Source organism: Leptonychotes weddellii, chromosome 8 (assembly GCF_054177405.1).
Source record: "Leptonychotes weddellii isolate Sample4059 chromosome 8, ASM5417740v2, whole genome shotgun sequence".
NCBI lineage: Eukaryota > Metazoa > Chordata > Mammalia > Carnivora > Phocidae > Leptonychotes > Leptonychotes weddellii.
The window spans coordinates 76707738-76724298 of NC_138376.1; the positions used below are offsets into that span (position 1 = coordinate 76707738).

Below are 16561 nucleotides of genomic sequence, written 5' to 3' on the forward strand. Positions count from 1 at the left end.
CACTGAGGGCTTTTAGGGGTGGTCTTTTATAGAAAGCTAACCAAGGAACTTAAATCTTTTTAACATCTCTATTGATAGCACCATTGAGTAAGGACTAGTGATAATACCTTCAATGGCTTACTTCTTTTTTAGGGTCTGGTAATTCTAGGTTGCTCTCAAGTGGCTGTTAAAACAAGACCTCATCTCTGACACCTAGGACAGGATGGTCTAGTTTGTTCCCTTTCTCTGGTTTCCTTTCATCTCCCACATTTTGAATTTTGTGAGCCTGATCCTATGGCCCCCTACCTATCTCTCCCTACCTAGCCTTGCCTGTCCCTTTCTCAGCAGTATGTAAAAAGATAATATAAGAGAGAGATCTGATAAAACTTTTGAACCTGGGATAACTCAATACATATATATAGATATAGATATTAATGATTAATTATAAAATAATTTAATTACTTTGGACATTAACATTTTTTTAAATTTTTTTTCCAAGGAGAGAAAATAATAAGAAATCAGATGTTTACATTTTAACATTTTTTTCTGATATATGGTCTTATATTTTTAGTAAGTAATAATGTTTAGCTCAGTAGATACTTTGATGTATTAGAGCTTGAATTTTTATTTGAATCATATCGCTTTTAAATGATTCCTCTGATAACTGAAAACTGTTTCTTATTTGAAACACATTTTAGAACATTGTATATAAACTACTATAATGTTTTTACCTTTTTTTGATCTGTGACTTGTCAAAAACCTGGTAAAGGAAGATCTTTTATTCTTAATGTATACGAATTAAAATCCATGTTAGTGAAAAATTTCAAGCTCCAACCTTACTTTTGATTCAGAAATCCAATCACTATTTAAAAAGTAAGAATCTACATATTCAAAAAATTTACTAGATCATACTGGAATTTTTGAAGAAAATTTAAACAAATGAGTTTTTTTTAACTATCATTTATTTACTTATTAAATATGTCTGTGCTTCAGAATCCTTCCATCACATTGTGTTTTGTGCAGCAAAATCTCTGAAGGAAAATATCAGAAAATTTCACACAGTAGAATTATAAAGTATTTTGGAGAGATTTAGTCTAAACACCTACCTGTTGCCTAAATCCCAATAATAACTCTCCTTATTCCTGTTTAAGTATTTGCAGGGATGGGTAAACTATTGCTTCTTGGAACAGACTTCCTTTCTTGGATATTTTCTACTTCCTTTTTTTTTTTTTTTAATTTAAATTGTGTCAACATTTATGAGACACTTCTAGCCATTTGCCCTAATTCTTCCTTTTCTGGCCAAATGAAACAAACTTAAGCCTCTTTAATAGGCCAGATCTTTAAATATTAAAGGTGATTTTCACATTTCCAATAATTATTTACTTTCTAGGCCCAAATTCCCTAGTTGCTTTGGAGGACCTTATAGAAATTGAAGTCCTATCTGGGGCTCCTGGGTGGCTCAGTCGTTAAGTGACTGCCTTCAGCTCAGGTCATGATCCCAGGGTCCTGGGATCAAGCCTTGCATTGGGCTCCCTGCTCGGCGGGGAGCCTGCTTCTCCCTCTGCCACTCCCCCTGCTTGTGTTCCCTCTCTCGCTGTGACTCTCTCTGTCAAATAAATAAATAAAATCTTTAAAAAAAAAAAAAAGAAAAAGAAATTGAAGTCCTATCATAATTTATCCTCATCTGAATAGCTTCTACTTTGTTTATGCCTCTCTTGGTAACTGTAATTATTACTGATGTGAATAAAATTTCTTATGAGTGAATGAATATAAACTTCAAAAAATAATTTAGAACAATATAAAAGACCTATAGTATACAAAAGCCAAGTAAATAAAGATGTTTAAATACTTATCTAATGATTTTATTCTTTCTACGCAATGAGATTAATCCATATGAAATCACCCTTGATGAGCCATATCAGGTTTTGAATGGGTATTTGTACACATAGCTTGACCTATATCATCAGATATGTGCAAATACTTAGCTTAGCAATGTGTGGCCCTGGCTTCTTAGATGGTGAGGAGGAACCAAATGGTTTCTGATTAAGAATTTGAAGTTGTAGGGGCGCCTGGGTGGCTCAGTCGTTAAGCGTCTGCCTTCAGCTCAGGTCGTGATCCCGGGGTCCTGGGATCGAGCCCCGCGTCGGGCTCCCTGCTCCGCGGGAAGCCTGCTTCTCCCTCTCACACTCCCCTTGCTTGTGTTCCCTCTCTCGCTGCCTCTCTCTCTGTCAAATAAATAAATAAAATCTTTAAAAAAAAAAAAAAAAAGAATTTGAAGTTGTAGAGGATGGTCAGTGAATTTGGGAAGGAACACTATTCTTCCCACTCCCTACTATAATCTATTTTTGCAAGACGAACACTCTGCTTCCTTCTTAAATTCTAGAATATTCTTCCTCTGTCACCCTTTTGATGTTATTTGTAGAATTATTTGAACATTGAGGTGCAGATGTCTGGAAGAATTTCCCTTCTAACAAACTGAAAATGTTTGGAGTTCGACAAAATATGAAAATTATCTAAGGAGCGCCTGGGTGGCTCAGTCGGTTAAGCCGCTGCCTTCGGCTCAGGTCATGATCCCGGGGTCCTGGGATCGAGCCCCGCATCGGGCTCCCCGCTCAGCGGGAAGCCTGCTTCTCCCTCTCCCTCTGCCTGCCTCTCTGCCTACTTGTTCTCTCTCTCTCTGTCAAATAAATGAATAAAATCTTTAAAAAAAAAAAAAAAGAAAGAAAATTATCTAAATGTAGATGTGATTTGTAAGGAAAACAAAATCTTTCTTCAGGATAAACCTTTAGGCTTACAATAATAATGTGATAATGTTGGCAAGCTGGCATCTCTCCTCATTACTGACAGACTTCTGTCTCCTCTTCAGCCTGCGATCAGCTGTCTCTTGGGGTAGCTGCCATCTTCGGGCCCTCACACAGCTCTTCAGCAAATGCTGTGCAGTCCATCTGCAATGCTCTGGGGGTTCCCCACATACAGACCCGCTGGAAGCACCAGGTGTCAGACAACAAAGATTCCTTCTATGTCAGTCTTTACCCAGACTTCTCTTCCCTCAGCCGTGCCATTTTGGATTTGGTGCAGTTCTTCAAGTGGAAAACCGTCACGGTTGTATATGATGACAGCACTGGTAAGAAAAATCAGTAGCCTTCAGGGCTATGCTTTAAATACGCGTGATGTTCTGAGACTTATTCAAGATTCTTACTTGTTCTCATTTGGTTTTTTAAATTAAGGTAAGGAATGGAAAGACATTTGGAATCAAACATCAACACTAATTTCACACATCCAAAGAACAGCTAAATCACATACTTTCTCTCTGTATTTGTGAGATAAGCACTTTTCTTTCCTGTGAAGGATCAGTTAGCGTGAACTATAATATTGGATGAAGGATAAAGATAGCATGGAATATAATATTGAAATATTTATTCAAAGAACCCTTCCGTTAGGTTCAGGATAGTTTCCCAAAGTAAATTCTTATGATTGTCCATTAGTGAAACTTATCAAGAAATTCAGGATTTTGCCTTAACGTTTTCTCTGGTATTTATGTGCAAAAAAGTGTGTATGAAAAATAATAATTTTTATATCTGTATAGCATGTTAAAGTTTAAAAAATTTTTTTTCTCAAATTTCTCAAATTTGAAAATTTTAAAATACTCAAAGCTTTTAGAACTATTTATGTGTAGACACAGTTTAGGGACTTGGAAAATAGAGTTTTCTAAGTGGTATTTATTATAGTGTCTTTGATGAATATTTTAATGAATTTTTGCTGGATAGAGGTTGTGCTTTCTTGTTTTAATGTATGTTATTATTTTTATATATAAATGGTTGTTTTGAATTAAAAACAAGTCTCATAGATAAATATATGAAAGTAAACATTAAAAATAAAGTATTTATTTTCCTTGGCAGTTACATTGGTAGAAGTTGTTCATACTATTTTGGTTATTATATAGTGATAAGAATTTTGCATTAAGATGTTTATCAATGGTCCAAATAGTGCTCTTTAAAACAGAATGTGAAAATAATATTTTATTCTAAGACATTTCACTATACCTTCATGTTTAGACAAAAATTGAAATTCATTTGAATTTAAATTCTCCCAAAGTAATCTAGTAGCACACTTTGTTCATGCATGCAAGATTTAGAACTATGTGCAGGAATTAGTCCTTTTACCCATAAAATTGACCAAATAGACAGATAGGAATTCTCCCAGGAGGACAAGGGAACAGGGAGTTATAGTATATAGTTATAATATATAGTAAATATATAGTATATGGTTATAATGATTATAATTTGAAAAAGATTTTCATTAGGCTAAGAAAGAGTGAGTTTCAATACACATTAATAGAGTAATTTCACTTTTCTGATTTTAAAAAAATGAAATGTTCATAAATAATTTTAACTTAGAAATATAAATAAAAGCCCTTAAAAAATAACTTAGTAAGTACCTTTGATGTGTCTTTTAACTCAAATAAGACTTATTAAGTTTGTTGTATGATGTTTTACTCCCAAATCATTACTTTTCTGTCATTGATAAAGTTCTCTGTGTCAGGTTATAAATGGTAATGGCTTTTCGGGGGTGTTATAATGTGATGGTCCAGGGAATCCTCAGTTACAAATTGGTCCATAACTCTTTATGAGTGGTCATATACAGAACTGTGTAAATATGAACACACCCACATTGTGAATTCATGGGTTATTTACTTCCCTAATCCCTCTGATTTAATTCAGTTGAATGTTGTCCAAATATCACATATTTTCATATATACATGCATACACACATAGTATATACACACATATGAATGCATGTAGGTGTATGTTGTACATGTGATATTTATATTTATTTCTTATTATCTTAAAACTCCTCATGGTAGAAAAGATATTGGCAAGTGTTCAAAATGTTTATGGATATAACACCTTCTTCACTATTCTGTTTTTGTGTGTATTGTGACATTTTTATTTCATGTATGTAATGCTTGAGTGATTGACTAAAAAGATAATGGGATTTGTGACCAAAATAAAATCACAATTTGGTAAAGCACAGCTTCATATGTAATTGATCTTTTGCTCTAAATAATATTCTAAACATTTATATCATTGAAGCAAATTTAAATAGAGAAATAAATGTAATTAGTTAATTCAGTATATATACTTTTTTTTATTTTAAAGATTTTATTTATTTATTTGAGACAGAGAGAATGAGAGAGAGCACATGAGAGGGGGGAGGGTCAGAGGGAGAAGCAGACTCCCCGCTCAGCAGGGAGCCCGATGCGGGACTCGATCCAGGGACTCCAGGATCATGACCTGAGCCGAAGGCAGTCGCTTAACTAACTGAGCCACCCAGGCGCCCCTGGTATATATACTTTTAATGGAAACTTGACCTCAGATTAAATTTATTAAAATAGTTTGTTACTATTTAAGAGAAACTTTGCCATACTCCTCACTTTGAAAGTGACATAGATACTTGGAAGATTCTAAAACCTGATTATTTAAATATTAATACTAAGAGTCACTACAAAATTATTCGTAGAGTAGGTGTACTTTAAAAGTACTCCGAGGAGAATATAAGCTTATAATTGCTCTCTTTCATACAATATGTAATTTAAAATATATTGATAAGGCATCTACTACATGCCAGGGACCAGTGCAGGCGTGTTTATGCCAATAAAACAAAGTCATGGCCCTGGCTGAGCTTCTAATTCCTATTTAGGGATATGTGATTGTTCATGTTTTTACTATATTTGTAATGAGCTAATTGCATCTGCAACTGGCCACTTGTAATCCCTTTTTTTTTTTTAAAGATTTTATTGATTTATTTGAGACAGAGAGAATGAGAGACAGAGAGCATGAGAGGGGGGAGGGTCAGAGGGAGAAGCAGACTCCCTGCCGAGCCGGGAGCCCGATGCGGGACTCGATCCCGGGACTCCAGGATCATGACCTGAGCCGAAGGCAGTCGCTTAACCAACTGAGCCACCCAGGAGCCCTTGTAATCCCTTTTAATTTATTTATTTTTTATTTTTTGAAGATTTTATTTATTTATTTGAGAGAGAGACTGAGCAAGAAAGAGCACAAACCGGGGAAGAGGCAGAGGAAGAGGGAGAAGCAGACTCCCCGCTGAGCAGGAAGCGGGATGCAGGACTTGATCCCAGGACCCTAGGATCATGACCTGAGCCAAAGGCAGATGCTTAACTGACTGAGCTACCCAGGCACCCTAGTCCCTTTTAATTTAACAAAGTTTTGAGAATGTGTCTATTCTTGATATTTTTATAAGATAGAACTGACCCTAAGATTCCCTTTTCAAATGTATTCATAAATATTTGGAAGTAGACTTTTTTTTTTTCTTTTCAGGTATGTTTAAAAGTCTCAAGGTGGAATTTTAATAATAGAATTCAACAGAGAGGATTTGTAAACTTCCCAAGTGAACAAGATGTCTATTTGATCATGTGGGAGGAAATCTGGTTATAGCAAGGACTATGAACTGAAATGGGGAAAAATCCACCTCATACTTAGCAAGATAAACATTATTGACTCCATAATGGACTTAGGTATCTGCTATTTACTGCAGGACACACTGTGCCCTTTTATTTACATTTCTTTTTTCCCTTTCCAGATTTATTTATTATGTATGCTATTCCTCCCATTTATACTCATTTCTATTTTGTTGTGTTGTCCAGTTTGATACATGATAATTATACTTTCATCCAGTCTTTGTTCCCACCCCCAAAACAGATGGGATGATAGATGAAATATAGTGCTAGAGTAGGAGAAATTCTTAGAATGATGTTAACAGGAGCTGTTTATTTTTTATGATAATTAGCATTTGTTGTTGTCGTGGATGAATGCTTTTAAACACCCTGAAAGTCTGTTACAGCTCTGAATGATGTCCAAAAATGATGGAGTAGAATTGGCTTCAGAAACAAAGCTGTGTTTCTGTCAGTCATTTTGGAACATATGATTCACTTTAAATATAAACTAAAAATAAGTTGGATAGCTGTCAGCTAGTAAGCAATTCCAGGATATGTTCTGAATATTTGCTTTAAAATCCCTGTGTTTCATCTTTGTTTATAGACCAGCAGTCCATTAACAAAGAACTCTGGACTGGTAAACAGAAGCCTGGAATTCTATTCCCAATTTTGCTACTAAATGACTGGTACAACTTTGGAAATGAGGAAAATAGAATGAAAATAACTACAGAAAAGAGCTATAAGGCACTAGGCATTGTGATAGTTGCTATTATATAAACTATTTCACTTAATCATCAAAACAGTTCTATGAGTCCCAAAGGAAGTAAGTTATCGTCACACCATTCCTGCTTCCTTCAGTGACTGGCTCTTCTGTCCACCAACAGCCTAAGACAGAAACCTGAATATCTTTCTTCATTTCTTCCCTTCTTCAAGCCCCTCAATCAATCAGGCTCTAACAGTTGTCAATGCTACACCTCTATGATCTCTCAAATTTATTTCTTCTATCCTCTTTAGCACTTCTTAGGTCAAGATCACCATCATCTCTCACCTGGATTATTACTAACAGCCTTCTAACTGGCCCCCCTACTTCAAGTCTGCATCCACTAATCCAGTCTCCACACTGCAGTTAGAGTATTTTTTTAAAAATGCAGTTGTGATCCATTCTCCTTATTAATAGCTTCTCCTTGCTGTAAGGATAAAGTCAAAACTTTTTAAAGAGCCTTGTAAGACCTGACATGACCTAGTTCCTGTAGCTCTCCTGTGACATTTGAGTCTGAATTCCTCGCTTATGTCTTTTCAGATGAGCCATTAAACTTCTTTCAAGTTGCCCAATATCCTATTCTGTTCACCTAGGAAGTTCTCATTCTGGTCCCTACTCCTCCTGTCCACTAAATGCACACACATACATGCTCATGCATACCATCTGCCTTAGATGTCACAAAGAAAGTCTACCTCAACCCTGGGTCCCAAGGCTGGAGTAGGTTTCCTCCAACACATCCCAGCAGCTGGTACTACCCCTGACCCTCACCCATGAGAACCTTCATCACATTATGAATGACTTTTCTTGGCTGTATTTTACACTGGATCAAATACACATCTGAGCAGAATGAGCCCTAAAGCTATGAACTATTTTGTTATCAGCACCTAGGTATTACCTGGCTCATGAATGTACCTTAATAAATATTTAAGGAATGAATGCTTAAAGAGGTATTATTATATCCATTGTTTAGAAAATGAAACTCAAATGGATTAAGTGGTCTGCCCAAGGTCAGTTTAGGTTAGGTTACTTTTTTTTTTTTAAAGATTTTATTTATTTATTTGAGAGAGAATGAGAGAGAGCACATGAGAGGGGGGAGGGTCAGAGGGAGAAGCAGACTCCCTGCCAAGCAGGGAGCCCGATGCGGGACTCCATCCAGGGACTCCAGGATCATGACCTGAGCTGAAGGCAGTCGCTTAACCAACTGAGCCACCCAGGCGCCCTAGTTGCTTCTTAGTACTTGCATTGAATAAATAGATTCAACAATTTTCAGAAATAATATATAGACATGATTTCTTCTATCATTTAAAAAGTTTTATAAGACAGCTAGCATGAATTATGCTTATATCCTATTTCAAATGTAATTAAATATATGTATTTATTCATTTACTTATTTAAGCAGTCATTATCAAGCATCTTCTGTATACCAGGTGGTATGTTAGGCATAGGGTCAGTATTACAGAAAAAACTTTGTGTCCATGAGCTCAGAGTAGAGTGAGGGAGAGAGAGGACATGTAATCAGGGCATTATTACAGTGTAACAAGTGCAGTTAGAGACAAGAAAACAATATTGTGGTAGCTCAGGAGAGGAAGGTATTACAGTGCCTGGTAAAGGTAGAGGAGAATGTTGGAGAAGGTGACATTACCATGAAGTTTTCATGAAGGACAAGTATAAATGGTTCAGATAGAAAAGAGGCCAAAGGGAGCAAAATGTATACACGTGATGGTGCTTGAGGGAGCTAGTGTTCAGGGACATGAAAGAACTTAATTATGACTAAGCCTCAGAAACAAGGATGATGAGGAAAAATGAGGGAGAATTTATAAAAGGCCCACATAGGAGAAATCACAAAGAGCTTTCTTACTAACCACTCTGACTTTTCTTCCCCCTCTGCCCTGATATCTGCATGGCTATAGCAATATCTATCATGTTTGCACGATATGACCCTGCTTCCCAAACCACCATTGAGTGTGTCTTAGAGATGGGCATATACCTGTTCAGTTTCCTTCCTATGAACTCAAAAAAGAACATAGAGAGAGGGACATCTAGTAGCCTGGTCTATCATGGTTACTATGGTCTTTGATGTCAAAACATTCTGCATTGAAATCCTGGCTCTGTTGTATACTTTTCAGCAAGTTATTTGATTTTAAAAGTGTGAGTTGATGCATTTGTAAAGTGAAGATAATACATATTTTAGAGGACTATTGTCGTGCCACATAAAGCCCACATAATAGTGGCTTAAAACTCACAATAATGAAAATGTCATGGCTATGTGCTATTTACTCCTTACTATACTCTAGGAAAAAGGAATTATTAATCCCACCTTTTTTAATTTTTTTAATTCTTTATTGTTATGTTAATCACCATACATTACATCATTAGTTTTTGATGTAGTGTTCCATGATTCATTGTTTGTGCATAACACCCAGTGCTCCATGCAGAATGTGCCCTCCTCAATACCCACCACCAGGCTAACCCATCCTCCCACCCCCCTCCCCTCTAGAACCCTCAGTTTATTTTTCAGAGTCCATCGTCTCTCATGGTTCGTCTCCCCCTCCGATTTCCCCACCTTCATTCTTCCCCTCCTGCTATCTTCTTCTTTTTTTTTTTCTTAACATATATTGCATTATTTGTTTCAGAGGTACAGATCTGTGATTCAACAGTCTTGCACAATTCACAGCACTCACCCCACTTTTTTTTTAATATGAGAAAATTTAGATGCAGAGAGTTGAGATAATTTGCCCAAGGTTACACAGCAAGTAAATGGTAGATCTGGGTTTTGACCCTAGGCAGTCAACTTCAGAACACACTTTGTTTAATTAAATACTGTCATATAATGTTAGTTGGTTTGGTTTGGTTCATTTTGTTGTCAAGCAAAGGAATGACACAGTCAGAACTATTTTTGGTAAAGGCTCTCTGGCTATAGTGTGGAGAACATATCAGGGCTATTGGGATATGGTGGGGAATAAGGCAAGACCAGAAGCAAGAGAATTTCTAAATTAATCAAGTTAAAAAAAAAAAGATGACAATCTTACTTAAGGAATTTTTGATGGAATGCTATTGAGGTAGAGAATTTTAGGAAGTTATAGGAGATACAGATTGTAGGATTTAGTAAGTAAATAAGAGGAGGGAGTGATGGAGACAGAGAAATAAGAATGACCTTTATGTTTCTGGTCTGGGCTATTAATCATTGGCATATTTATCTAAAAGGGGAAACAAGAAAAAGAGATTTCAGAGAGGGTAGGGTACATTTGGTGTTGGAGGTATCATAAATGCATCTTGGGAAATAGGAATTTTCAAATGTGCATATGGGAGTGCCTTGGTGGCTCAGTTGGTTAAGCATCCAACTCTTGATTTCAGTTCAGGTCATGACCTGGGGGTCTTGGATCAAGCCCTGCATCTGACTCCGTGCTCAGCAGGGAGTCTGCTTGAGATTCTCTCTCTCTGTCTCTGTCTCTGCCCCTCCCCGCCCCTCTCTAAAATAAATAAATAAATAAATCTTTAAAAAAATGGACATATGATACTTTCATTGCCGTTTTGTTCTGCCCGTCATTTGTAATTCTTTGTGGTGGGAGGAAATAAAAAAATTGCCAAAAAACAAGGTCATGGTACAAGAAAATTCAGTTATGTTAGTGAGTAGGCAGTCATGGAGATCAATATAGACATGGGGAGAATTTAAGGGAGAGCCTATAAATTAATTAATGAAGGAAATCAGTCATTTTTTTTAAAGGTCTTAAGTTTTTTTTTAAGTTTTTTATTTATTTGAGAGAGAGAGAGCGCATGAGCAGGGGAGAGGGGAAGAGGGAGAGAGAGAAGCAGGTTCCCTGCTGAGCAGGGAGCCCAAAGTGGGACTCGATCCCAGGACCCTGGCATCATGACCCAAGCCGAAGGCAGATCCTTAACCGATTGAACCACCCAGATGCCCCGAAATGAGTCATTTTTTTAAGGGATTATAATATTTAACAGGCTGATCTTGAGTAATTTCTATGATATGAATATAGAAAAAAAAGTCCTTATCCTAAAGAAAAGCAGAAATACTTTCTTCACTAAATTTATTAACTTGGATGAAGTATATGTATAGACTATGTTCCAGATACATCTGTGTGTGCTTTTGGAGTTAGTTTAATAAAATGTAAAATCAATTAATAGTAATTTTTTTTTATCTTGGACCTGTGTTTAAATAGGATAAAATAAAATAAAATAATTCAAGAGAATAAGTTAATATGAAAATATATATTCCTGGAAGACACTAATTTTCAATACTATGACAATTTGTGTATTATAAAATTTATAACCAAATAATTTTCAATTTTATTTCAGGAAGTGGGGTAATTTGGATCTAAGATGATTATACGTTGTACAATCTAAGTACAAAACTTCAAGTTCTTTAATTCAAAGTGCACATGTAATTAGCAATTATGAGTTAAGCCTAATTATTTGGACATAGTTGATTACATAGCTTGGTATATTAGAGTTTCCACAAAGTTGATTTTGCTTGAACATAGTTTCTTTATTCCTATTTAAGCAAGCATAAAAATTATTTGGAATATTATTACTTGGGCTCTGATTATATGACAGTGAATATTTTTAAACATGTTCAAAGAATTAATTTTTCTTAGGTTTTAAGATCTATGCCAACCCTAAAACATGAAAATAAAATTTCTAATCCACAACAATCACACAATTCATATTCCTACATATATGCGGGTCTAACGAAATAGAAGGGACAGGTCTTATACCAGACCCAGTGATCAGCAGAATTTGCTTTCATTGGAAGAGAAGAAAATAATAATAATAAAGTGAGAATAATTCCCTGGTGATAGACACTGCTAGTTTTCCTAAATTTAAATCTGGAATGTGGTAAATCTGGCTTGAGCCTCTTGGTAGTTACTTTTCCCCTAGCCTTTTCCTGTTGTTTGTCTCCTTCTCTATGCAGCATAGGGAGAAGGAGAGTGCTTGTATTATCTCTCTGATGCACTTGACAATTCTGACTACTCCATCTTCAGGGGAAAAAATAACTCTCATACTTTGGTTTCTGTGCTATCATTCTCTCCTTGTTACCTCCTTCCTTTTAGCCATTTATTCCATTTTTATATTCATAAACTCCCTTTTCTTTTCCTGCTCCTTAAAAAACTGATATTTCAAGTTTTTTTCAGTCTTGTTCTCTGCTTATTTACTTCATTCTCCCTAAAGCTTTTCCTCTGACCCATACCTTCCTCTGCCTCTATTCTATAGCTAATTGATCTACACCTTCAGTTGTTTCTACCATGTTCCATACTCATAGATCTAGCCACCATTGATCATCTTTATTTGGATGTCTCAGAGACACATCTAACCCAAATGCATTGTTTTACTCCAAAACTTGCTCTTTCTCCTGGTTTTCTCTATTTGTTGGGTTTCTCAACCACATCCATAGTGATCATGCTAGATTCTTGTCTTTCTCTCATCCCTCATTTCCTTTTTTTTTTTTTTAAGATTTTATTTATTTATTTGACAGAGAGATAGAGAGAGAACACAACTAGGCAGAGCGACAGGCAGAGGAAGAGGGAGAAGCAGGCTCTCTGCTGAGCAGGGAGTCTGATGCGGGGCTCGATCCCAGGATCCTGGGATCATGACCTGAGCTGAAGGCAGATGCTTAACCAACTGAGCCACCCAGGCGCCCCTCTCATCCCTCATTTCCAATAGATTACTTAATCCTTCTCATTTTTATCTTGCAATTCTCAAATTTAACTCTATTCTCCATTCCCACCACCTGTCTTAGTTAACACACTTACTATATACAGCCTTGACCATGTTCTACCTGGTACCCTATTTAAGTTCATCTATCTGATGCAGACAAAATGGTCTTTTTTGAAATGACAATCTGGTGATGTCATTCCTAGACTTAACACTTTTTGGTGACTCCTCGGTTCTTGGAAGAATGAGTTCTAATTTCTCAGCATGACACATGCAGCCTCTGTCACCGTCATTCTCATGCCTCTTTGATTTTGCTTTCCTGGTATTTCTTCTCTCAATACTTATGCCACAGCCTTCCTTGAGTAATTTATTTCCCCCTTACCAATCATGCTTTGCTGTTTCAAGTCTCTTTGCTGTACACAAACTGTTCTCTCTGCCTGATATGCCCTTCCCATTTGGTGATCTATTCACCACCTTCAGGATGCACCTTAAAATATTTTTACAAAGTATAAATGTGAAGTAAACTTCCCTCACTCTTACCCATGTGAGTTGATAATTCTGTTCTTTGTATGATGCAAAACTTTGGTTGATAAAATAATTCATCATCAATTCTGTAGTAAATCTTATTTTCAGCATATTCATGCAGGAGTGATGCTTTCCTGGGCATGAGAATTTTAAATATTTTATAATTAATTCATCTATTTTTTTGTCTCTTCTTGTTTTATTTTGTTTATTCCTTTATTTAGTTTACAAATAATAATCAAACATTTACTATGTGTCATCATTATTCTAGGTACTGGAGATACAAGAGTGAACAAATAGATAAAAATTCTTTGAGTTGTAGAGTTTGTATTCTAGTAAAGGGTGATAAACAATAACAAAATAAATATATATATTGTATTGTATCAAATGTAGTAAATGCTATGGAGAGAAATAAAGCAAGGAAATGTATAGGGAGTACAAGGGAGTGAGTATTACAATATTAAGTTGGGTTGTCAGAAGAGACCTTACTCAGAAGGTGACACTTGAGTTAAGACTTTAATGAGCTGAGGAAATATGCCATGGGAATATCTGAAGCTAAGAGTGTTTCAGACAAAAATCAAGGAGGAAAAAAAGCATCAAGGGAGAAAGAAATAAAAAATTTCAAAGCAAGGAAGATTTTCATTGCTGTTTTTTTTTTTTGTTGTTGTTGTTGTTGTTTTTTTTTAGTTTAGAGAAGGATTTTTGGGAAGCCGAAGATTTTTGAGATATTTAGCACTTATTTTATATGTGTATATGTGTTTATATTTGTATATGTGCATATGTAGTTTTATATGTATATGTTCCATTATTGACTATTCTAGGATGCCTTAGAAATTAATAGCAAAATAACAACAATGTTATTTCTTTAAAAATACCTCACTCTAAAGACTTCAACATAGGTGCTCATTTTAATATGAGTTATTTATAATAACTATGGTCTAAAGCACTGGCCCCTAAAAAAGACAGCATTCATTTTAAATTGCAATGAGACTTGAGATAAAGAAGCAGAGAAATAAGTCTAGTACATATCCATTTCTGCAAGATGTTATGGATCATTTATTGGATACTTGATTAAAAATGAATTGACCCTGTATCAGAAACACTTTTTTAAAAATTTAGATACTGAATGGATTAACACAACTGCCTTCTAAAACAGTTTTCTGTTTCCTACTCAACATTGTTTAAATGTTTATCTTGTTTTAAATGCAAGGTATGTAAAATGTATTTGGGGAAAAATTATCTACATTGCAAATGAATAATCCAAATGTTCTTGCCAATATTCGTTATCTCTTGTCTTTTGTGGTGATGGCCCTTCTAATAGCTGTAAGGTGATAAAATTGTGGTTTTGACTTGCGTTTTCCTGATGACTAGTGATATTAAGCATTTTATCATGTGCCTGTTGCCATCTGTATGTCTTCTCTGAAAACTGAACAGTCAGGTCCTCGGCCCATTTTTTAATTGAATTGTTTGTGTTTTTGCTATTGCCATGTTACTTATTAAAATATAATAAGTACTGTTTCCTTTAAGAATAGATAAAAATGATGTTTAAAGATTATGTTTAAAACATTAATTTAGGGGGCACCTGGGTGGCACAGTCGGTTGAGCATCTGACTCTTGGTTTCAGTTCAGGTCATGATCTCAGGGTCATGGGATTGAGCTCCATGTAGGGCTCCACGCTCAGCGCAGAGCCTGCTTGAGCTTCTCTCTACCCCCCTGCACCTCCCTGCTATGCTCTCTCTGTCTTTTGAAAATAAATAAATCAATCTTAAAACAAAAAACCCACATTAATTTAGTTCCTTGGCTGAGCTTCCAATGACATCTCATAGTATTTAAAAGAAAAATTTTGCATCATTTGTTTGGTCTCTCAATGCCAATGAGATAGCTCTCTGACCTTCAGCCATACTTTAGGAAAGGGAATTATTGCTTGTCATTCCTCATTGTGTAATTAATGGGGGCAATTAACAAGTTAGTGTTAAGATTTCAAGGGCTGACTTAATTTTCTTTCTTTAATGCCAACCCAATTATTTCAACTGGATAAAAGGATAAAAAGTTCATTGTAAAAATAGAACAGGAAATTTTTTAAAATGCTTAATTGACAAATCAGAATCATTAGTCATGCAATTAATACTTTTTGCAAAATTCTTTAAAGTTAAATTAAAAAGTAAAACTATAAATTTGCTGAAACAGATATTATAAAACATTATATCAATGCTAGATGATTTTAAATCTTATTAATATACACTTGACAATTTTTTACTATATTTATGGTAAAATGTTCTTCCTCCATATTAAATCTAATTTGAGACTGTTTAAAATACTCTAAGGACAAGAATATTCAGCAGAATTAAAACTACTCAGTGTGAAAATGTTCAGACAACTGAATAAATATTTTTCATAAGTGATAATTTTATCAATGTTAAATCACTATAAAATCATTGTAGGTTTGCTTAAAATTTTTAATTTTGTTTTTATCTATAAATGTATGCTTTTGTCTATTATATTGACAAGTTTGACTTACTGTCAAGTATTTTTCAAAATGTGATAATTTGCATATTATTTAAGATTTACTGGATCAGTGATTCTCCAGGTGTGGTCACTAGACTAGCAACATCATGATCACTTGGGAAATTATTAGAAAGGGAAAAACTCTCAGGCTGCATCCCACACCTACTAAATCAGAAACTGGGAGTAAGGCCAGCAAGCAGTGTTTTAACACATTTTCCTAATGATTTCAAAGTACACCAAAGTTTGAGAATTACTAGATGAGGTTATGCTATAGGAAAAATCATTCCCCAAATCACAGCGATTTAATAGAACAAGACTTTATGTCTCGTAAAGGTAAGGTCTACTGTAAATCTAAATAATTCTCCAGGGCAACTATCTTTGATATTTTGGCTCAGAATTTTAGGATGCATTGAACTTATAGCACAATTGCTATGGCAGAGAACGGGTAAGCTGGAGACTTAAGTGCCAGCCAATTAAATTTTTCCACCTAAAAAATGAGCAACACTATTGCTCACATTTCATCAACCAAAGCAGTTCACAGAGTCACATCTAAATTTATGATCTCTTGAAATTCTGAATGAGTATTAGGATGGATTTTTCTATTTTTGCAAGAAATGCCATTCAGATTTTAATAGGGATCGCCTTAAATCTGTAGATTGATTTGGATAACG

General features: G+C 35.3%; 1 protein-coding gene across 7 annotated transcripts in view; it reads left to right on the top strand.

Annotated features, from left to right (window-relative positions):
- Positions 1-16561, top strand: part of GRIK2 (glutamate ionotropic receptor kainate type subunit 2) — a 647288-nt gene that overhangs the window by 249139 nt on the left and 381588 nt on the right. For all 7 annotated transcript variants that reach the window (XM_081828716.1, XM_081828715.1, XM_081828720.1 and 4 more), the window contains exon 4: positions 2846-3103. In XM_081828716.1, coding sequence (XP_081684842.1) covers positions 2846-3103 — 258 coding nt within the window. The remainder of the gene's footprint in view (positions 1-2845; positions 3104-16561) is intronic.